We start from the raw sequence: 23,075 nt of genomic DNA, 5'->3' as shown, positions 1-23,075 counted from the left end.
TAAAAAAAAAGTACTGATTTTTATATAACTTGTGTAAATGATAGCAAATACTTTCTTGACACAGGTTTTTTAAAAAAGAAGAAACATGGCCGGGCGCGGTGGCTCACGCCTGTAATCCTAGCTCTGGGAGGCCGAGGCGGGTGGATCGCTCGAGGTCAGGAGTTCGAGACCAGCCTGAGCAAGAGTGAGACCCCGTCTCTACTAAAAATAGAAAGAAATTATCTGGCTAACTAAAAATATATATACAAAAAAATTAGCCGGGCATGGTGGCTCATGCCTGTAGTCCCAGCTACTCGGGAGGCTGAGGCAGTAGGATCGCTTAAGCCCAGGAGTCTGAGGTTGCTGTGAGCTAGGCTGATGCCACGGCACTCACTCTAGCCAGGGCAACAAAGTGAGACTCTGTCTCAAAAAAAAAAAAAAAAAAAAAAAAGAAAAAACATGATGAGTGCGTGGCGCACCGTCTGGGGAATGGTCATGCTTGAGGGTGCTGACCTGGGGAGGTGGGGGGTGGGGGAAGGGGATGGAGGTATGACTACATGGTGAGTGCCAGGCGCACTGTCTGGTGAATGGACATGCTTGAGGCTCTGACTCAGGGGGAGGGGCAGGACATGGACATTGTATATAACCTGAACTTATGTGCCCTCATGATGAGCTGAAATAAAAAAAAAAAAAAAAGAAGAAGAAACAGAACATGATTATATGTGTAGCTGAACAACCTGACAATGCTGACAATTTTGCTAGGATCCCTTTTATAAAGAAGTATAAAAAATTATTTTTCCCAGAGACAGATTGAAGCTTTTTTTTTTTTTTTGGTGGGGGGCAGAGTCTCACTCTGTTGCCTGGGCTAGAGTGCCGTGGCATCAGCCTAGCTCACAGCAACCTCAAACTCCTGGGCTCAAGCGATCCTCCTGCCTCAGCCTCCCGAGTAGCTGGGACTATAGGCATGCGCCACCATGCCTGGCTAATTTTTTCCGTATATTTTTAGTTGTCCAGATAATTTCTTTCTAATTTTTTAGTAGAGACAGAGTCTCGCTCTTGCTCAGGCTGGTCTTGAACTCCTGAGCTCAAACGATCCGCCTGCCTCGGCCTCCCAAGTGCTAGGATTATAGGCGTGAGCCACCGTGCCCGGTCTCAAATTTTTCTTAAAGTGCAGAAGGTAATGGATATTTTATTTTATTTTTCCTTGAGCTAATTTAAGACTTTCTTTCTCTAAGAAATCCATTTGAAAGAAAAAAATCTTTCTCTGCATTCCAGGCTTGTTTTGGCTGCAGACGTGGGCTGAGTTTCTTGTTCTTCCTGGGTTCCTCATCACTTACCTCATTGCCCAGCTGTGGCCTTTCTCTTTGTTCTTGAGACCTCCTGAGTCAGACTCAGCTCACTGAGTTCCATTCTTCATGTTATCTTCCGCACTTCATGATCTAATGTCCAGCAGAGTTGGACCATCCTGTGTCTCATTCTTGAATGTTACGAATAAAAAGTAATTCCCCTTTCACATTCTCCCTAGTGCCCACTTCCAATCCTCTTTGTTTCTCTTGTGTTCTACTCTTATTTATTTATTTCTTTTCATGAATTTTGCCTCTGGGAGGCCGGACTGTTACAAACTAGTGATGGAATTAAGTTACCTTTATTTTGCCTGAGGACAGGTGAGTACATTATCATGTGGTATATGTCTACATGAATGATCATGTATCTTAACTAAAAATTTTCTACCTAGAATTTCATTATATTTTGATGAAGTATTGTCATAGTGGCATACGATCCACAGATAGTGTGGAACAGCTCCAGATTGGAGGAAGGGTGTCTTTGGTTTAAGCGTCCATGATCAGGAGGCTCAAATGGCTAAAATCTAGTACAAAAGTCCATGACAGACTCTCTAATTGCTCTCAGATCTCTGTGCGGAAGGTCACGGTGCTTCCTGCCATCTTCTTCTGGTAGTCCTTGTCAAATTCTTCATTTTGGGCCACAGTAAAATAGTTTTTCCAGTCCCCAGGCATCCCTGAAAGAAGGAAAAATCTCAGTGATTGCTGAGGGAGAACAGGGAGAAGTAAGTACATACTCTTAGGACCCCAACAAGAATGGGGAGAAACAGGAAGTTTGCCTCTCAAAAATTGTACAGTGGTGTTGCTGGCAAGAATGAATAACAGATTATGAAACATTTCTGGGAAATGTAAGCAGACCTTGGGGAGCAGGGAGTCATATTTGGCATCTTAGAATATAAATCTCATCTACCTTTCCTCATAAAAGGGGAGATGGAGTGGTCCATGATGCTGGTGGGCAAAGTGGTATAGTTGGCCATTGGGTTTTGCTTCATCACATCAAAGGAGGTGTGATAGATGATTTTATTCAGAACTTCCTCTGGTATGTCTTTCTCCAGGAACTTCAATATCTTCTCAATTTCCCGCTTTAGGTCCTATATGTGGAACAGTCACACCAAACAAATCATTTTGGGTCTTCCATTAGGAAGATGTTCTATTGGGACAAACAGTGTTTGAGAGGAATGACTTAAGGGATCAGTTCAAATATATTCTACAAATATTTCTCAAGTGACTGCTAGTGCAAGGTATTGTACTGTCCCAAATGCTGCAGCAACACACAGATGAGGGCTGTCCCTGCCCTCAAGAGGCTTCCCCTGCAAGAAGAGAATGAAACATAAACACAACTCCTGCCTGAGGAAGCACATGCTGCCTGCATACAGAGAGGGTGCCAGGAGATCTGGTGGGAAGGAACAGTGATATCCCCGGGTAGGTCAGGGAAGGCTGTGTGAAGAAGGAACAATGTTGGTGGTGAAGCACAGTATGACTAGCTCTAGTATTTGCCATCATACAAGAGATAGCAAAAAGAGTCTATGAGTTTAACAGAAGGCCACTAAAGGATAAACAAAAGAAATCTCAAGCTGATCCAGTAATGTAAATCCTTGTTTCTTGGTTCTTTCTTATCAGATGCAGAAAGAGAAGAAGCCATAGCTTTTGATTAAATTTCTTAGCATTGGCATAGGAGGTAGTATTATAATTATAGGACAGTAATCCACTGGGTTATGAGAGTGAATTTGTGATGCCACTTATACACAATGACTTAAAATGCAGAAATCAGTCCACTGTCCTAATATATGGGACTAATCTGACCAATGTTTGTATGGATTAGATTTTGGTTTGTGGTGTGGATTTGAGGTGTGGAAGAGGGAGAAAAATCTACATTTCTTGAATATAAGCATGTACACTATTCAAATATGATTGTGTAAATCTTTACAATAATCTCATGAGATAGACACGATACCATTTTGTAGGTAAAGAAATATGGCTCACAAGTGTCAGGATCCAACAGGTTGATTTGACTATAAAACATGTGCCATTGTCTGAGGAAGAGGAATCTTCTGGAAACTGAACTGAAGCAAAGAAAATTGAGAAGACCAAAAAAGTAGTTAGAGCTTCTGAGGGTGAAACTGAGATGGAAAGGGAGATGGAAGAATTCTGCGGGCAAGCCCATGCACCAGCGTTCTAACTGGGGTTTGTTGCATCTGAGGATGTGGGAGGATCTCATGGAGACAACAGTGCCCTCACCTCCTTCATGTCCTCATAGAATAGGTAGAGAATGCGGTGCTGGTCTTTGGCTTCCCACCATCCCTTTACATGGTCATACCAGGAACCCCACAGCACTGAGGAGAAGGAGAAAGATGGGATGTCAATGTCAACTTGAAACTTATAAAATGAGCATGGATTTCTTAAATAAAAGAGGACATTTAATAATTGCAAAAAGAAGACAAAGACCCTGGGAAGAATTCTTATTTGCAGAAGACAAGGATTTTTAAAAGAAAATTTAGGGAGATGATAAAAAATTATCCTGGATTTCTTGGTTTATATTTCCACCTTTGAACTTATTACTCCATGAAAGATTATCTTGTGGCCAGGGATTCAACATCTTTATTTCTCTTGCATTATTGCTTAATGCATAGATCAATATTATATAATAAATATTGTTTCTTAACTGGTTGATTTTGAAAAGAAGCCTTTTACTCTGAAAAATCTATAATAACCAGATATCTGGGCACCTTCATTCCCTATGATGGTAAACGGGAGGAAGTGAGGTACACTGGGTATCTTCTGATGGCCCTGCCATATCCACCCTCCATCCACTCCCCCTGCTCAGTGCCTGGTGAACTGACCTGGATAGACTCTGTCAGTGGGCTCCTCTGCCCTCAGGCTTATAGCTGGACTTTGCCAGCAAGAAGTATTGGAAGGCTTATAGAGGCAGAAGGAGAAGGAGGACATTGTTTTTGTTTCCCTGATGCCCTTCCTGTTGGCTCACTGTGGCTTACTGCTCCCCCCACCAAAGGCCTCAGCTCCTGTCAAGGGGTCCTCTCCTGCCTCTGAGGAGCAAAGGCTCCTTGCTGGTACTCTCCCCAGAATACTGAACTAGCCTTTGTTGGTTTTAAACTCTGCCCATATCTTTGTAAATAGTCTCTTTGATAAAGTCTCCCCAGATGACCCAGTTTGAGTGTACTGTCTACTTCCTTACAAGACATTGATAAATATAGCCATTCAATGAAAATCATCTTCCTTTCTGATATTGCAGATGAATGAATAAGGAAATACAAACCCACAGTTTACTTTTCTTTTTCTTTTTTTCACAGTTTTCTTTCACTTACCTTTTCCAGCTTTGAATGTCTCAACATATTCCTCCCACGTACCAGGGTCAGGCAACATTTTATTCATTCTTGAGAAATGGTAGTAGGACACTAGGCAATCCTTGGCATTTCTAGCCACATAGATAATCTGGAATCAGCCAGCAAGGGGAGTGAGAGGCAGAGAGAAAGCAAGTCAGAAAAACATTATTCAGTGATGAGGACTGTGATCTTAGAAAGCCTGTTTGTAGACTCTTGTGCGATCCCATTTGAGTAATTGGACATGTAGCATTTTCTATGATTAAAGTGACCATCTCTTCCAGTTTGTCTAGGCACAGTTCTAATTTACAGCTGGGGTCTTAGCATGATTATTAAGAGCACTTCACACCTTTTCTCCCATAAAAGTGTCCTGATTTGCATGCTACATATTACAGTCATGCTAAGTATGATATTTCTGGAGGTTAAGGTGGCTATCCATGGTGTCTTAGTCCATTCAGGGTGTTATAACAAAATACCATAGACTGGGTGGCTTATAAACAACAGAAATTTATTTCTCACAGTTCTAGAGGTTGGAGAGTCCCAGATAAATGTGCTGGCAGATTCTGTGTCTGGTGAGGGTCTGTTTCCTCATAGATAGCCATGTTTTATAAAGGCACTAATCCCATTCATGAGGGCTCCACCCCCGTGACCTAATAACCTCCCAAAGGCCCTACCTCCTAATACTGTGACCTTGGGGTTGGGATTTCAACATATAAATTTTGGGGGGACACACTCAGACCATAGCACATGGTATTTTTCAGTGCGTAAAGAAGGCCCTCCCGCTGGCTTTCACTAAACAAGGAATAGGATGGGAGGGTATAGGAAGGAAGGAGCTAAAGCAGTTACCCATCCATTCTAATTTCTGCAAGATGAATCCTAGCCTTACAGATGAATGCTCACTCCCAATTTTCCATGGCTGATAACGTTGAAGAAGCCCTGAGGGCAGTGCCTCGCCCCTCTTTGGAGCTGTTGGTGATGATGTATTCCCATAGGAAGGGCAGTGATGTGGTCTGGTCGGGGAGAGCTGACCTCCTGGCTTCTTGTCCTGCTGTCCCCTGCCTCCCTCACCACCTTGGTTCCCATCCCAGCTGCTGTCTGCTTTCTGTACAGGGTTGGGGAGGAAGAGCACAGCAGTGGTTTCTCAAGTGTCTGTGCCCTGTGTCTCACTTACTTAATAGAACTTGTGTGTGTGTCCAACACAGCCAGTCACCCAGTCCAATTTCCTCTTAGCCAATTGCCCCAGGCTATTGCACTCCCAACTGTGGTCATTGCTTTCTCAGATAAACACAGTCCTGGCATGACTCTGTTTCTCTGCTCCCTTTCTTGCTGCTGGATTTCTATCCAATGTTCATTAAAGCATTTAGGGAACCAAAAAGTATTATACAACTGCAAAGTCTTATTGTGTAAGTGTATTTTGTGTAATATGAAATATTTCTTAATGCTTATGTTGGTTGTTGCCTTCAAGGCTTGAGAAACTGGAAATAGGGCAAGCTCTGAGCTAGACAGGGAACATATTCAAATATACTTTCAGTGTGGAGTTCAATGTCAAATAAAATATCTGAGAGTCTGTTGGTCCATCTGTATTGGTTTCCCATTGCTGCTGTAACAAATGACCACCAAATGTAATGGCTTTAAACAACACAGACTCAGTCTCTCACAGTTGTGGAGGCCAGGTTTCACAGGGCTAAAGTCAATGTGTCAGCAGGGCAGGCTCCTTCTGTTGGCTTCAGCACAGAATTCGTTTTCCTGTTTTAGCATATAGAGGCCACCTACATTCTGTGGCTCCTGACCCTTTCTTTGAATAATTCCAACCCCTGACTTCAATGATCACATCTATTCACTTCTTTGATCTGCTTGCTTCTCTCTTACAAAGACACTTGTGATGATTTTTAGGACTCAGATGATCCAGGATAATCTTCCCATCTCAAGATCCTTGACTTAGTCACATCTGCAAAGTCCATTTTGCAATATATGGTAACAATCCCAGCTTCTGGTGATTCGGATGTAGATTATCTCTGGGTGAACATTATTCAGCCTTCCACACCCTCATAACATGAAAAGCTTAGACTAATCTGTCTGAAGTCATTTCCTACTCAAATAATGCACAAATCTAAATGGATAAAGGGAAGTGCTGCAATTGAGATTTTTATGTTACTTAAAAGGCTGAATCTTGCTCAGGACTGCACTGCAGTCTGAGTCTCCAGCCCTCCTTCCTTGCCTCTGTTTCACAGGGGTTTGAAAGTGCATCATAGTCTTATGGCTCTCCATACTCCTTTGTCTTGTTCTGTTTTCCCCCTCACAGATCTTCCCCCAGATAGGTCTCTTTCACATCTAACTCTGCTTTGACAAGTGCTTTTTAGAGGACCCAAACTAAGATACCAGCCTTCCTTATGAACTACCTGGTTTATTTCATTGATCACCCTCTATGAATGTGGCTTAGTTGATATAAAATCAGAATGGTTTTGTCTGAAAACTTACCAGTGTGTACCCAGAAATAATATTTTGAAGAACAGAGTATGTGGGAATGTGGTGTAATGCCACCATGTGCCCTATAGCTCCACTGGTCGTTTATCTTCTAATACCTTTGATTGTTTCTACTTAAATAGAGACATTTGCCCATAATGACCAAAACTGGGTTTGAAGAGTTGGCTGCTCTTACCTTTGAATTTTCTTTCCAGAAGGAAGGTGGTAGCATCTGAACAGGCAGATGAGTCTTCAAAGTTCTAGGAGAAGGCATGTTGTTAGCCAGGTCCAGACCTGGGAAATAAGGCCACACCATTCAGCCAAACATTTCCCATCAGGTACATGGATTCAATATTATTGCTGTGTCAATCATCTGGAATCAGATTGACCAAACAATTGGACTTTTGCCTAAAATAATGGTTTTCATGTCTCTATTTTCCTCCTAATGACAACTTTACTATTCATTCTGGTATAAAGAAGCACTAATGAGATATTGCATACTATGGAGGCAACATTATTCCCCTTTACTTGTTGGGTATGGTGTGTGCTTGTGTAGGTAAATAAATATGCTTTGGAAGGTTTGAGGTTGGTGAGAAATATGACCCCAACAAACCATTGAATATTTTGGCCTTTGAGTTTTTCCATTATTGCAATAAGGAGTGGAATAAAGGCAGATGAAGAGTGGACATCCCTTTGAAGGGAAGGAGGTTCAGCCCTAGCAACTGTGTCTAAAGAGCTTCAGCTTTTCTTTCAACTTTTATTCTCAAGGCCAAGAACCACAACAGGCACCAGTCATGTGCCAGTATGGGATATATTTTTAGATGAAAAACTGAGCCTCGTAGTGATCAAGTCATTTTTCCAAGTTAATTAATATGAGAACCAGTATTAGTAATCAGTCAGCATGTGGGTGTGGAAAGTCATAGAGAGGAGGCTTTGTGAAAAACTGTAGAGAGGCAAGGAAATCTAGATAAAGCAAGAAAAAATCATTCCTGGAAATAGAAAGCTCAATGCTAAATGCTAAATGCTAAAATACTGAATATAGGCTGGATTTGATAAAGCACTGCATCAAGCTCTGGGAAGGGTCTTGCAAGTAAGGCAGGAATGGAAACCTTAGAGAACATAGCTTCAGATAGGGAATCAGATGTATAGAAAAGGGGCAGTTCTGCCTGGAGACACGGCAGTGAAAACAAAGGAGAAATTTAGGTAGAGAAAATTAGAGATCTTGCAGAAATGAAAGAAAAATAGAGCATGTTCAGTCTTCCTCCTCCCCCGCCCACCAGTAACTGTAACACAACACTTTAAACTAAATTAAATATTCTAAAAAATATCTAGGAATAGGAAAAATAATCCTAAATCAGAAACAAAAACTAAGAATAGAAATGAACTAAATGAATAAAAATTTTTTTTTTTTTTTTTTTTTTTTGAGACAGAGTCTCACTTTGTTGTCCGGGCTAGAGTGAGTGCCATGGCGTCAGCCTAGCTCACAGCAACCTCAAACTCCCGGGCTTAAGCGATCCTAGTGCCTCAGCCTCCTGAGTAGCTGGGACTACAGGCATGTGCCACCATGCCCGGCTAATTTTTTCTATATATATTTTTAGCTGTCCAAATCATTTCTTTCTCTTTTTAGTAGAGATGGGGTCTTGCTCTTTCTCAGGCTGGTCTCGAACTCCTGAGCTCAAACGATCCACCCGCCTCTGCCTCCCAGCGTGCTAGGATTACAGGTGTAAGCCACCGTGCCCGGCCATGAATAAAGATTTAGTTGAACTAAAGAAAGAAATGTAAGAAAAAAATGCAAAATAACATAGGAAATGCAGATTAAATTATAAGGTAGGCAAGGGAAAATAGATTTATATAAAAATTTAAGAACGGCAATTTTTATTACTGTTTCAATTTTGCTACTCATTACGGTCTGTTCAGAATTTCTGTTTCTTCCTGATTTAAGCTTGGGAGGTGTTTGTTTCCAAAAATTTATCCATTTCCTCTAGATTTTCTAGTTTGCATGTATAGAAGTTTTCATTGTAGTCAAAGATGATGTTTTGCATTTCTGTGATTTACAAATTCAATGTAATTCAAATCAAAATATCAACATAATTTTTTATAGATCTAGAAAAAATAAGTTCATATGGAACCAAAAAAGAGCCCAAATAGTCAAAGCAATCCTAAGCAATAAGAACAAATCTTGATACATCACACTACCTGACTTCAAATTATATTAATACCACAAGGCTATCGTAGTCAAAACAGCAGGCTACTGGTGTAAAGGTAACATGTAGACTAATGGAACAGATTAGTGAACAAAGATAAAAAACAATTAAGCTATGACCAACTGATTTTTGGCAAAGCATACACAAACGCTTTGACAAACAGATGGTAAAGGACCTCCTTTTCAATAAATGGTGGTGGGAAAACTGGATAGCCACATGCAGAAGAATGAAACTGGATCCTTATCTTTCACCATATACAAAAATTAACTCACAATGGATTAAAGACTTAAATGTAAGATCTGAAATCATAAAAATTCTAGAAGAGAAAATTGTGGGAAAAACTTCTAGCTATTGGGCCAGGCAAAGAATTTATGAGTAAGACCCCAAAAGCAATTACAGCAACAACAAAAATAAATAAATGGAGCTTAATGAAACTAAAAAGTTTCCACACAGCAAAGGAAATAATTAACAGAGTAAATAGACAACCTACAGATTGGAAGAAAATAGTCATAAACTATACATTTTACAAAAGGCTAATTACCAGGATCTACAAGGAACTCAAACAATAAGTAAGCAAAAAGCAGATAACCCCATCAAAAGGTGGGCAAAGCATGAACAGACTTTCCTCAAAAGAAGATAGATAACTAGCCAACAAAGATGAAAAACATGGTCAACGTACATAATTATCAGGGAAATGCAAATTAAGACCATAGTGTGATACCACCTAACCCCTGTCTGAGTGGCCATTAGTAGATTTAGGTGCAGATGTGGTGAGAAGGGAACACTTTTACGCTGTTGGTGGGAATGTTAACTGGTATAACTGCTATTTAAGCAGTATGGAGATTGCTATGAGAACTGAAAGTAGATCTACCATTCAATCTAGCAGTGCCACTACTGTATATCTACCCAAAGGAAAACAAGTCATTTTATAAAAAGTCAGCTGCACCTGAATGTTTGTCACAGCACAATTCACAGTTGCAAAGATATGGAACCAACCTAAGTGCTCATCAACTGATGAGTGGGTAAAGAAAATGTGGGGTGTGTGTGTGTGTGTGTGTGTGTGTGTGTGTGTGTATTTACATGTCAACATGTTGTATCAGGAAAGTTGATTTGTAATGATCAACTCTGAAACATAAAATGTTATTATATTTTATGGTAAGGAAAAAATCCTTAGGGCTTTCAGAGAAAAGATGAAATAAATTATAAAGCCAAGAAAATTAAACTGGGCTGTCAATAAACAGCACAAGAAGCAAGAGAACCACGGAACAGTATTTTAAAGAAATTTTTTTTAAAGAAACGGTTTTTAAAGAAACAATCCAAGTACAAGGAAAAAAAGTGTGAATGAAAGATACTATGCCCAGGCAAGCTGTGCTTTAAGTATCAAGTCTATAGATAAAATTTTTAAATGTGCAAGAAAGAACTCAGAGAATATAGTACACATATGCCCTTCCTGAGCAATCTGCTAGAATGAATTTCATTTAACCAGGAGAAGACTTAGAAAATTTTATCAAAGGGACTAATGGTGAATGTTTCACATTAAATAGTACTAGAACTAGATTATTAAGAGTGAGATCATGGATAGAAAAACAATGTGTAAACCTTATAGTTCCAACAAAGTAGAAAGAATACAATTTAAAACTTTGAATAAGATGATTGGTTGTTGTATAATTAATAGGGGGCATTACAGGATTACTTTGAAACTGGCAGATCAGATAATAAAATGTTAAGTAAGAGAAAAGAGGATAAAGGCCTTATAAAAGATAATAATAAGTAACCACTGGGGGGAAAATAAAAACTTTCTTAAATACCAGATAAACCTCCTAAAAATAAATGAAAAACCTCCACACACTTTAAAAAAATGAAAAGTGAAGAAGATAAAGTAAATAAAGAGTTAAAGTAAAATAATGGATAGAGATACAACATGCCAATGGAAACTATAAGAAAGCAGGGATTGTAATGTGCTCAGATAAAGCATGATTCAACCCCAAAAGCATTACATGAGACAAAGAAGAAAATTTATAATGGTAAACTCCATTATATCAATAAAATATAATAATCATGAATATGTACCATGTAACTAAGTAACCACTTGTATATAACAGAAATTATAAATCCAGAGGAGGGACTTTCACATGGCTGATTAGAGAGATCTTCTGCCCATCTCCTCCACAAAGAAGAATCTAAATTAAGCAGTGAGTAAATAATCATACTTTGAATAAATCATCTAAGACAGCACCCTGGAATTCAACTGAGAACTGATAGAAATCATCTAAAGCAATGAAGCAGGGGAAAGTGAGGCAGCCTGCTTAGCTGTGATTGGCTGGGAGCCTAGAAGGACTCCAAAATTGAGGAAAGGCATTGACTGGGAGCCCAGAGGGACTCCAAACTGGGGAAAAAGTGTAAGTGAGAGACCCCTGGTAGTCCATATTCCAAACACTGACTCTTGCAATCCGAGCCATGGCAAAGCCCCTTGACCCTCTCAGGCCCTGAAACTAACATCGGGAGGTACTTAGAGACTGTGTGATGGCACTTCTTTTTAGAGGGAGCTCACTCTGGGTCCTATGCACTCCTCAAGTCTTAAGCAGCTACAGCAAGGCTTCATTTTGAGAGCCCAACCCCCAGAAGACCCCGCTGGGGCTCAACAGCACCTGCCTCTCCGCATCCCTGGAGCCCCACTGACATCCCCTGCCCACAACGACCTCTGCCACTGGCTGCTGCTATTGGGTCCAAAGCACGGGATGCTGGCAGCTGCCTTGCTGCCTCCAGCAGTGGAGCCACTATACATTTTTATGCACCCAGAGTCCCTTGCCTACTGCTGCCACCATCACTGTGAGCTGCTACCACTGGGGTTGAAGTATAGGCCAAGTGCAATCCAAGCACAGGCTGCTGCTTCTGGGACTGAAGTGTGTGCAAAGTGTGGGCTCTTCCCACCAGGGCTGAAGCATGAGCAAAGCATGTGTTCCCCACCTGCCTACATGTGGCTACTGTCACTGAATACAAACCTGCTCTCCACAGTAGTAGGGCTGCAGTGCAGCCGCTGCTGCTCCTCACCTGAGCATTCTGCTGGGGCTTGTGGATCACCCCACCCTTGCCTATCACAGCCAGCACCTGCATGTACTATTGAGGGGCTTAAAGAGAAGCCTACCAAGCCTGGCTTTGCCCCCTAGCCTTGTGCCAGGGCATGCAGTCCAGAGGCCTAGAGATTGCTCAGCCCAGTCCATCACCATTCACACCTGAGCATGCCTCCTGGGGCCCCGAGGTTGGGCCCAACCCCCCACCACTACCACCATAGCTGGCACCTAACTGCAAGTACCACCTGTGAGTGAGGAGACTGGCTTGCCCAGCCGCTCACAGCCAGTGCCAACACCAGCATGAACCACTGGGCACTCAGAGGGTTGTTCTGCTACTGCTAGTGCCATTGCCAACACCACACCTGCTGTCCTGGGCCCTGAGAATCTGCCCACCCACCTGGCCCGCTATTGACATTACCAGCATCAGAATAAGCCACCCAGAGGCCCCAAAATTGGCCTGCCTGGACCTGCTAACATCATTGCCAGCATACACCACACTGGATTCCAAAGAAAGGCATGCTCAGCCCTGTACTGCCACCACTGGGTCCTGAAGACCAGTCTACCTACTGCATTAGTCCCCAGCAAAACTTCGCCACAGCCTCTACTAATAACCGCACCCTAAGCCATCAAGGAAAGCACAGACATCACTGATGCTGCTCACAGCCAAAGAAATCATACAGAGACATCACTAATGTGCATATCCGGAATCAAGACCAAAGTGCCCTATTCAAACAACACCGTAGATACACCTTCAGGAAGAAGTCCTCCCCTATGAAAGCAAATTAAAAAATTTGGAAGAAGGCCCGGCGCGGTGGCTCACGCCTGTAATCCTAGCCCTCTGGAAGGCCAAGGCGGGTGGATCGCTCGAGGTCAGGAGTTCCAGACCAGCCTGAGTAAGAGCAACACCCCGTCTCTACTAAAAATAGAAATAAATTATCTGGACAACTGAAAATATATATAGAAAAAATTAGCCGGGCATGGTGGCGCATGCCTGTAGTCCCAGCTACTCGGGAGGCTGAGGCAGTAGGATCGCTTAAGCCCATGAGTTTGAGGTTGCTGTGAGCTAGGCTGGCGCCATGGCACTCACTCTAGCCTGGGCAACAAAGTGAGACTCTGTCTCAAAAAAAAAAAAAAAAAAAAAAATTTTGGAAGAAGTGATTGTTACATCACATGTGCAGATATCAATGTAAGGACACAAGAAACATGAAAAAGCAAGGAAATATGACATCTCCAAAGAAACACAGTAATTCTGAGCAACAGATCCAATCAAAAAGAAATTAAGAGTGAACTAAGAAGAAATAGAAAACTTGAACAAACCAGTAGCAAGCAATGAAATCAAAGCAATAATAAAAAGTCCCCCAACAAGGAAATGTTTAGGACTGGATGGTTTCACTGCTGAATTCTATCAAGCTTTCAAAGAAGAAGTAACACCAGTTCTCTTCAAAGTATTCCTAAAAATTGAACAGGAATGAATTCTCCCAAACTCATTCTATGAGGCCAGAATTACCCTGATTCCAAACCAGACAAGAACACAGTAAGAAAAGAATACTGCTGGCCTACATCCCTGATGAATGTAGATGCAAAAATGCTCAACAAAATACTAGCAGACCAAATCCAACAGCACATAAAAAAAAAAAATCCAACAAGTCAATTAAATGGGATTTATCCAAGGAATGCAAATGTGGTTCAACATTGCAGATCAACAAATGTGACATATCACATAAACAGAATGAAGGATATAAGCCCTATGATCATCACAATAGGTGCAGAAAAAGCGTTTGATAAAATTCAGCATCCCTTCGTAATATTAATAACAGCTCTCAACAAACTAGGCATAGAAGGAACATACTTCAACATAATATAGGCCATATATGACAAACCCACAGCTAACATCATACTAAATGGGAAAAAGCTGAAAGCTTTTCCTCTAAGAACTGGAACAAGACGAGGATATCCACTTTTCCCACTCCTATTCAATGTAGTACCAGAAGTCCCAGCCAAAGCAATCAGGAAAGCGAAAGAAGTAAAAGGCATCCATACTGGAAAACAGTAAGTCAAATTGTTCTTCTTTGCTGATTATATGGTCTTATATCTAGAGAAACCTAAAGACTCCACCAATAAACTCTTAAAACTGAGAAATAAATTCAGTAATGTTGTAGAATACAAAATCAACATGCAAAAAAATCAGTAGCATTTCTATAAACTAATAATGAACTAGCTGAGAAATCAAGAAGGCAACCCCATTTATAAAAGCTACGAAAAAAAAAAAAAATAGAATACTTAGGAATAAACTTAGCCAAGGAGATGAAAGATCTCTGCAAGGAAAATTCCAAAACAATGATGAAAGGAACTGAAGAGGAAATGGAAAGACATCTCACGCTCATGGTTTGGAAGAAATAATATTGTTAAAATGATGATACTTCCCAAAGCAATCTGCAGATTCAGTGTAATCCCTATCAAAATACTAACGTCTTTTTTCACAGAATTATAAAAAACAATCCTAAAATGTGTATGGAACCAAAAAGGAGCCCAAATAGCAAAAGCAATCCTAAGTGGAAAGAACAAAACTGGAGACATCACACTACCTTATCTTCAAAATATATTATAAGGCTATAGTAACCAAACAGCATAGTATTTATATAAAACAGACACATAGACCAATGGAAGAGAATAGAGAATACAGAAATAAGTCCATGTATTTACAGTCAGCTGATTTTCAACAAAGGCACCAAGAATGTACACTTGTGGAAAGGACACCCTCTTCGATAAACGGTGGTGGGAAAATTGGATATTCATACGTAGAAGAATGAAACCATAGCCCTATCTTTCACCATATGCAAAAATAAACTCAAAATGGATTAAAGACATAAACCTAAGACCTGAAACTATAAAACTCCTAGAATAAAACACAGGGAAAACACTTCAGGACATTAGTCTAGGAAAAGATTATATGGCTGAGACCTCTAACACACAGAAAACAACAACAAAAATAGACAAATGGGACTATATTAAACTCAAAACATTTATAGCAAAGGAAACAATCAACAGAGTAATGAGACAACCTGTTGAATTGGAGAAAATATTTGCAAACTATTCATTTGACAAGGGGATAATATCAAGAATATATGAGGAACTCAAATAATTCAATAGTTAAATAAATAATTCCATTAAAAAGTGGGCAAAAATATATGAATAGATATTTTGCAGAGGAAGACATACAAATGGCCAACAGGTATATGAAAAAATGTTCAACATCACTAATCATCAGGGAAATGCAAATCAAACCCACGATGAGATATCATTTTATCCCAGTTAGAATGGCTATTATTAAAAAGATAAAAAATAACAGATGCTGGTGTGGATGCAGACAAGAGGGAATTCTTAAACACTGTTGGTGGGAATGTAAATTAATTCAGTCACTATGGAAAACAGTATGGAGATTTCTGAAAGAACTAATAATAGAACTACCATATGTTCCAGCAATCCCACTACTGAGTATTTATCCAAAGGGAAAAAAAAATCAGTATATCAAAGGCATACCTGCACTCCCATATTTGTCACAGCACTATTTACAATAGCCAAGATATGGAATTAACCTAAGTGTACATCAATGGAAGAATAAAGAAAACATGGTACATATACACAATGGAATGCTATTCAGCGATAAAAAGAATGAAATCATGTCATTTGCAGCAACATGGATGGAACCGGAGGCCGTTATGTTAAGTGAAATAAGCCAGGCACACAAAGAAAAATATTCCATGTTCTCACTCATATATGGGAGCTAAAAAGTTGATCTCATAAATGTAAAGAATAGAATGATAAATACCAGAAGCTTGGAATGGTGTGTGGGTGGGAGGGGGAAGGAAGAGGGGTTGGTTAATGGGTAAAACATATGGTTAGATAGAAGATATAAGTTCTAATGTTCAAAGGTAGAGTAGGGTGACTGTAGTCAACAACAATGTATTGTGTATTTCAAAGTAGCTAGAAAGAGGACTTAAAATATTCCCAACACATAGAAATGATACTCAAGGTGATATATACCCAAAATACCCTGACTTGATTATTATACGTTCTATGCATGTAACAAATACTCATACATACCCCATAAATATGATGTATTACTAAAAATAAATGTTTTTAAAAAACCCACGGCAGATGCAAAGAGAAATAGAAACACATTAACGATAGGATACTTTTACTTTCAGTGCAAAACAGGTCAAGTGGACAAAAAAGAGAAGGATATATAAAATTTAAACAACATAACTAATATATTAGATCTTTTGGGTAACAGAGAATATACCTACTTCTCAAGTGTGCCTAGAAAATTGTCAAAAATGATCATATATTAAGGGACAAATAAAACATCAGTAGCTTTCATAAAGTTGGAATTTTACAAACAATGTTCTCTTATCACAATGCAATAAAACTAGAAATAAAACACAGAGCCAAAAATTTAAAAAGCACTTCCACCTGGAAATTAAAAACATCTACTAAACATTTCTGGTATAAAATTACAAAAATTCTAAAAGATGTGGTCAAAATGAAATGTAATGAAAACACTATATATTAAAAACAAATACATTTAACACAGTGATCATACTAAAATTTATAACCCTAAATAAATAATGAATAAGAATAAGTGAATTAAATTCCCAACTCAAAAGCACTTGACTAATCTAGTACTGATTTATGATTAAAAACTCTGAGAAAACAAGTAACAGAAGGTAACTTCTTCAGTCTACACAGGGCATCTAAAAAATCGTACAGCTAGCATCATACTTAATGGTGAAAGACTACATGCTTTTCCACTGAGATCAGGAACAAACAAGGATATTTTCTATTCAGCATTGCACTGGAGGTTCTAGACAGTGAAATAAGGCAAGAAAAAGAAATAATAAACATCAAGACAAGGCAAAAAATAAGTAAAAGTTTTGTTATTTATAGAAGACATGATTGTCGGCCGGGCGCGGTGGCTCACGCCTGTAATCCTAGCTCTGGGAGGCCGAGGCGGGTGGATCGCTCGAGGTCAGGAGCTCGAGACCAGCCTGAGCAAGAGTGAGACCCCGTCTCTACTAAAAATAGAAAGAAATTGTCTGGCCAACTAAAAATATATATACAAAAAAAAAATTAGCCGGGCATGGTGGCTCATACCTGTAGTCCCAGCTACTCGGGAGGCTGAGGCAGTAGGATCGCTTAAGCCCAGGAGTCTGAGGTTGCTGTGAGCTAGGCTGATGCCACGGCACTCACTCTAGCCCGGGCAACAAAGTGAGACTCTGTCTCAAAAAAAAAAAAAAAAAAAAAAAAAAAAACCATGATTGTCTATGTAAAAGATCCAGTAGAATGTACAGAAAAATCTACTAGAACTATTAATAACTTAGTTGTAGGATACAGTCAAAGACAAAAGTCAATTATATTTCAATATATTAGCAACGAATAATTAAAAATTAAAATATGAAAATGCCATTTATAATACCACAAAATAAAAAATACTTAGCGTTAAATTTAACTAAAGATATGCCAGACTTAATATGAAAGCTACAAAGCATTGCTGAGGGACATTTCAAAAGGTCTAAATAATTGGAGAGATAAACCACTTTCATACACTAGAAAACTCAATTTTGTCAGGGTTTAATTATTCCCAAATAGATCTATAGATCAAATGCAATCCCATACAAGCAAGTTTTTGTTTGTTTGCTTGTTTGTTTTGGTAGAAACTGACAACTTGATTGTAGAATTAACTTATATGGAAATATAAAGATCCTAGAATAGCTAAAGCAAAAATAAAAAAAAATTGGGAAGACTTATACTATGTACTATACTACCTAATTTCAAACCGTATTATGAAACTACAGTAATCAGAATGGCATAAAGATAGATACATAATGGAAAGAAACAGAATAGAAAATCCAGGATGATACCCACACATATATGATTAATTGATTTTGGCAAAAGGGCCAAGACAATTCAATGAGACAAAAGATAAACTTTTCAACAATGTTGCTGGAATAATCAGCTCAATCAATAGTAGGTTTTCTATATATATTATATATTATTTTACAAATGAAGAAATATTAAGTTTTAAGTTAATAACTTAACTTAGTAAAAATTAAGTTTAAGCTTAATAACTTGCTCAAGGTCACCCAGATGAGAATTCAAACCTGCATTTAAAGCTGGCCTGTTTGATTTTAAAGACGATGCATTCTCACCACAGGGTTGTTTCCCATTGCAAAAGCTACTATTGGTTACTATTTGCTTTATAAAAAACATTTCCTTTATTTTTAACCTCATTACAGACTCTTCAAGGGTGTTATGTCATGCATTTCTAAGCATATTTGATGAGAAGCAGAATAGTAATTTGTTGATAAGGATAATATGTATAATTTAGCTTGGTTCTCTCATAGACAGGGTATAGATAAAATATATTTGAAGACAGCACTACATGAGCTGGTTGCACGATGACACAGGAATGTGGTTTTTAGCCACTGGATGTGGTGTGTCCCCTGTCCTCTTTCACTGTGTTCTACATCACAAAACCCTCAAGCAGCAGTAGGGAAGGTACTGTCTGAGGCTGCCAAATCATATATTTTAGGAAAGGAATTTGGGAGTCTTTTTTCCCCAGGTTTTGACCTAAAACCCCTTCAAACTCCCTCCCAGTTCTATCTGGAACTAATTTCTAAAAGGCAGATTGTAGAAATGATTTTTCCTCAGGTGAAAACTGACCCAGTGCAGTGGTGACAGACTTACCTGAGTTGAGGGGTGGGGGCAGAGCCCACTCGATGAAAGGGTGCCGGTCAAAGGTGTTGGCCCGCTGGCACTTCTGCAAATCCCCATCATTTTGGATCATGTCCACAATCTCCTGTGTCCAGGTTGTGCCTAGAAGTATTAGGTATTTTCTATTCCAGCCACTCGTGGCACAGTTTAATTCTATTTCCTTGATTATTTATGTATTCAGTTAAATTCACATTTGCCGGGTGTTGAGCAGAATCAGCTCACTTGTCAACTCCTCTGCCTGCTATCCAGCATGGGTGGGGCTTCTGCCTGACACCTAGGGTGGGTGGGGCTTCCACTTGTCACCCAGGGTGGGCAGGGCTATGCCAGACACCTGGAGTGGGCAAGGCTTCTGTGTGCCAACGAAGATGAGTATTACTTCTGTGTGCCAGCCAATGTGTGCAGGGCCGCTCCTCTGAGCTTCAGTGGCCCTCTGTGCTTCTTGTCTGCTCACATACCTGCTTTCTTGCGAGACCCAGAGCTCAACAGGGGTAGAAACTCATCCTTTTGTTCTCTTTATCCCCAGTACCTAGCACAGGGCTTTGCACCTAATGTAGCTTGATTGAATGAATATTCAATTGAATGAAAGTAGGGAGATATAAAGATAGTCATTGTACCTGCTTCTAACAAGCTTACAATTTTGGCAGGAGGAGATAAGATGTGACAGAGACTGTTTCTTGTATAGCTACTGTCCATTCCTCCCTTCTCTTGCAAATTAATAGATTCTCAATTTTTAGCTGGGCATGTAGCCTCTTTGCTCAAAGGCTACATTTTCCAGTGTTTCTTGCAGCTAAATTTGGCCACATCACTAAATTCTGGGAACTTTTTAAATGAAGGGAACATGACCTTATTTCTTGCTTCCTACTTCCTTGCTGATGTTGAGATACACACACACACACACACACACACACACACACACACACACACACGCACACACATAGTCTTCTCACTGCAGTCATTTCATTTATTCATTCTTTTAATTTCAAGATATTAAGGGGGTACAAATGTTTTTGTTACATGGATACCTTGTATAATGCTCAGGGCTCTTAGTGTGCCCACCACCAGCATAGTGTTCACTGTACCCAATAAGTAAGTTTTTACCCTTCACTCCATCCATCCTACCCTCTTCTTGGATTCCAATGACCTTGATATCTCATTGTGCCTATGTATGATCATTGTTTAGCTCCTAATTATTAAAGAGATTGTGTGGTGTTTGTCCATTCCTGAGTTACTTAGCTTAGGATAATGTTCTCCAGTTCCATCCACATTGCTTCAAAAGACATTATTTCAGTGCTTTTTATGACTGAATAGTACTCCATGATATATATATTTTTTTATACACCACATTTTCTTAATCCACTTGTGAATTAGCTGGGCGTGGTGACCCTCACTTGCAATCCTAGCACTTTGGGAGGCTGAGGAGGGAGGATCACTTGAGGCTGGGACTTTGAGACCAGCCTAAGCAAAATGGAGAGACCCTGTCTCTACAAAAAATAGAAAAATTAGCCCAGTATGGTGACATGTGCCTTTATTCCCAGCTAATTGGGAGGCTGGGGCAGGAGGATCACTTGAGCCTGGGAGTTTGAGGTTGCGGTGAGCTGTATCATGCCACGGCACTCTAGCGGGGGCAATAGAGAGAGACCTTGTCTCAAAAAAATAAACAAATAAAAAACCCAAACTTGCCACTGTTTGGAATGTGCATGTGGTATGAGTAGTCATATTGGAGCATATTATCCAAAGCCACACCCGAAGACGGTGGAGCAGAGAGTTAGAAGGAGATAGGGTTGCTGATAACCAATACAGCCACCGTTTCAGCCCTGGGCTACCAGCCTTCAGACTTCTGTTTCTTTTGTGTTATTTTGGGTTTTCTAACACTTGTAGCTAAATTGAATCCTAACTGACACAGGAGTGTAAACAGACATGTGGGTAGGCAAAAAGCTGGACTGTGGTGGAGAGAGTAATTGTCCACCAGATATCCACTTTCCTCTTTACTAGTTTTGGGGTCTCTGTGGCTTGCAGCCAAGCCTGGTAGTAACTGATACATGAGACATATGCCCAGATAACGGAAAGATATTAATAGTTTAAAGGGAGGGCTGTAGAGGTGTGCAAAGTGTCATAGGAGTACAGAAAGCGAGGGCTGACCCTGAGGAGGGGTCAGGAAGGCTCAGGTGAGGGGAGGGCCGGTAGCTTTGAAATGAAGAGTGGAAGAGTGCCTGAAATTATAAATACAGATGTTGTGGGGGGATTATCAGTCATGATCACAGTCTTCCCTGGTGGGGACGTTCCCTGTTCTTCTATTCTGCACAAGCCTGGGACACCTTTGCCCTTTCCAACCCTTGCTTTTCCCACAAACTCACCATTTTATAAAGTTTTGGCAAATGTCACCTCCCTTTTCTCAGACCCTTACCTGCGTACTCACATAGGTTTTGGACCCAATGGTACCAACCCTTTTTAAACTGAGGTGAAAGTGCTCAGTTCCACATCTGCCTCCTCCACTAGGAGGAGCTTCTTCGAGGCAAGAACTGTGGTTAATTCCAGGAGAGCTTAGTGGATGAACAGTGGCTGGCTGGGTTGGCAAAATTTACTGTAAGAACTTCTGTGCTGTTTGTCAGATTGGGTGCTCTTAAATCACTTTGTAGTTAATTCACTCCTTTGGGGACTTGGGATTCTGTCCACCTCTTTCTCTATCAGGGACCCAAATAAATGGAGGATCTTGAATCCCAGGGATTGGAGCCCAGGAGCAAGTCGGGTTTTCATTTTTCCCAGGGCTGGCCCTGGTGAAACCCTGCATATTTTAAATTAGGAGGCTCACTTCAGGGGTCAGTGTTCTGCTAAATCTGGCTTCACTGTCATTTCCTCATACCTACCTGCCTTTGCATAGGTTGCAATGAGGAGATCATCAGGTTTTGCTTGGAAATTCCATATTTTTTCCCAATTATCACTTATCATCTTGGTCATGAGGATTCCATTCACTTCTTTGGTTTCCGGTTGTGGGTGTTTTTCTTCCAGCTGGAGATCTTTCATGTTCTCCAAGGACATCTTACTACGTGGGCTGGAGAGGTGTTTCAGAGAAAGGTATATGTGTCATTTCTAATAGAACAGTCAGTCCTTCTTTTAAAAAAAAAAAAATTCTCCGAGTTGGAAACAACATATGGTTACATAATTCTGTTTCATGGTAACTGAGAGACGTCAAAACGATGGGAGGCTGAACGTTGTAAAAGCTTTGTTTCAGGGTGTAGAGGTGGTAAAGAAATAAACACGACTCTGATGGACATGAATAGCAGGGAGGACAACAAATCTGGGAGATGTGTTAGCCAAGGGCTGCTTCATTTTTGGCTCATTGGAGATGTTTGTCTGAGGCCTGAGGGTCAGGCAGAGGCAGCCTTGTGGATTCCAGGGGCAGAGGGGCCACTGAGTTCACAGACTTGTCACATTTGAGCAATAAAGGGCAGGCCCAGATGGAGTCGGCACAGAACAGGTGAGGCTTAATTAAACGCATGGGGGTTCCCTACTGGACAGTGGCCATCAGGAGGTTTCAGCCTGGCAGTCTGGGTTACACAGAAATCTCTCTGGACGTCTACAACTCCAGATCTCACAACCCGACCCGAATCTCAGGTGAAGAGCAATCCACCAAGTGAGGAGGAACCTCAGTTTGCCTGGGGGGGTAACCGCCACTGGCTTGGGATGTGATCATCTTTTCCATGGTGGATCACTTTGTTTAAGTCTACTGAAATCTTGAAATTAAATTTATTGTAGAAATGTTACAAAGTAAATCAAACCATAGCACCACTATTTTTGTTGTAAGTTTAAGAATAATTTTGGCATATTTAGTAAGTGCTTATTATGTCGATAAGAAATTGGCATTTCAGAATATCTAACAGATGAACTTTTAAGTTGGAAGCTAATATG

At 40.3% G+C, this 23,075-nt stretch overlaps 1 protein-coding gene across 1 annotated transcript; it reads right to left on the bottom strand.

Annotated features, from left to right (window-relative positions):
* Positions 1-1,883: 1,883 nt before the first annotated feature.
* LOC123637294 (sulfotransferase 1C1) lies at positions 1,884-22,205 on the bottom strand. Its single transcript, XM_045550355.1, has 7 exons — positions 22,034-22,205; positions 19,143-19,271; positions 7,317-7,414; positions 4,643-4,769; positions 3,558-3,652; positions 2,230-2,410; positions 1,884-1,996 (listed from the first exon to the last, which is right to left on the bottom strand). The coding sequence occupies exons 1-7, from the start codon at positions 22,203-22,205 to the stop codon at positions 1,884-1,886; spliced, it is 915 nt and encodes a 304-aa protein (XP_045406311.1).
* Positions 22,206-23,075: the final 870 nt, after the last annotated feature.

Source organism: Lemur catta, chromosome 4 (assembly GCF_020740605.2).
Source record: "Lemur catta isolate mLemCat1 chromosome 4, mLemCat1.pri, whole genome shotgun sequence".
Lineage (NCBI taxonomy): Eukaryota > Metazoa > Chordata > Mammalia > Primates > Lemuridae > Lemur > Lemur catta.
This window is presented reverse-complemented; position numbering and strand designations above follow the sequence as displayed.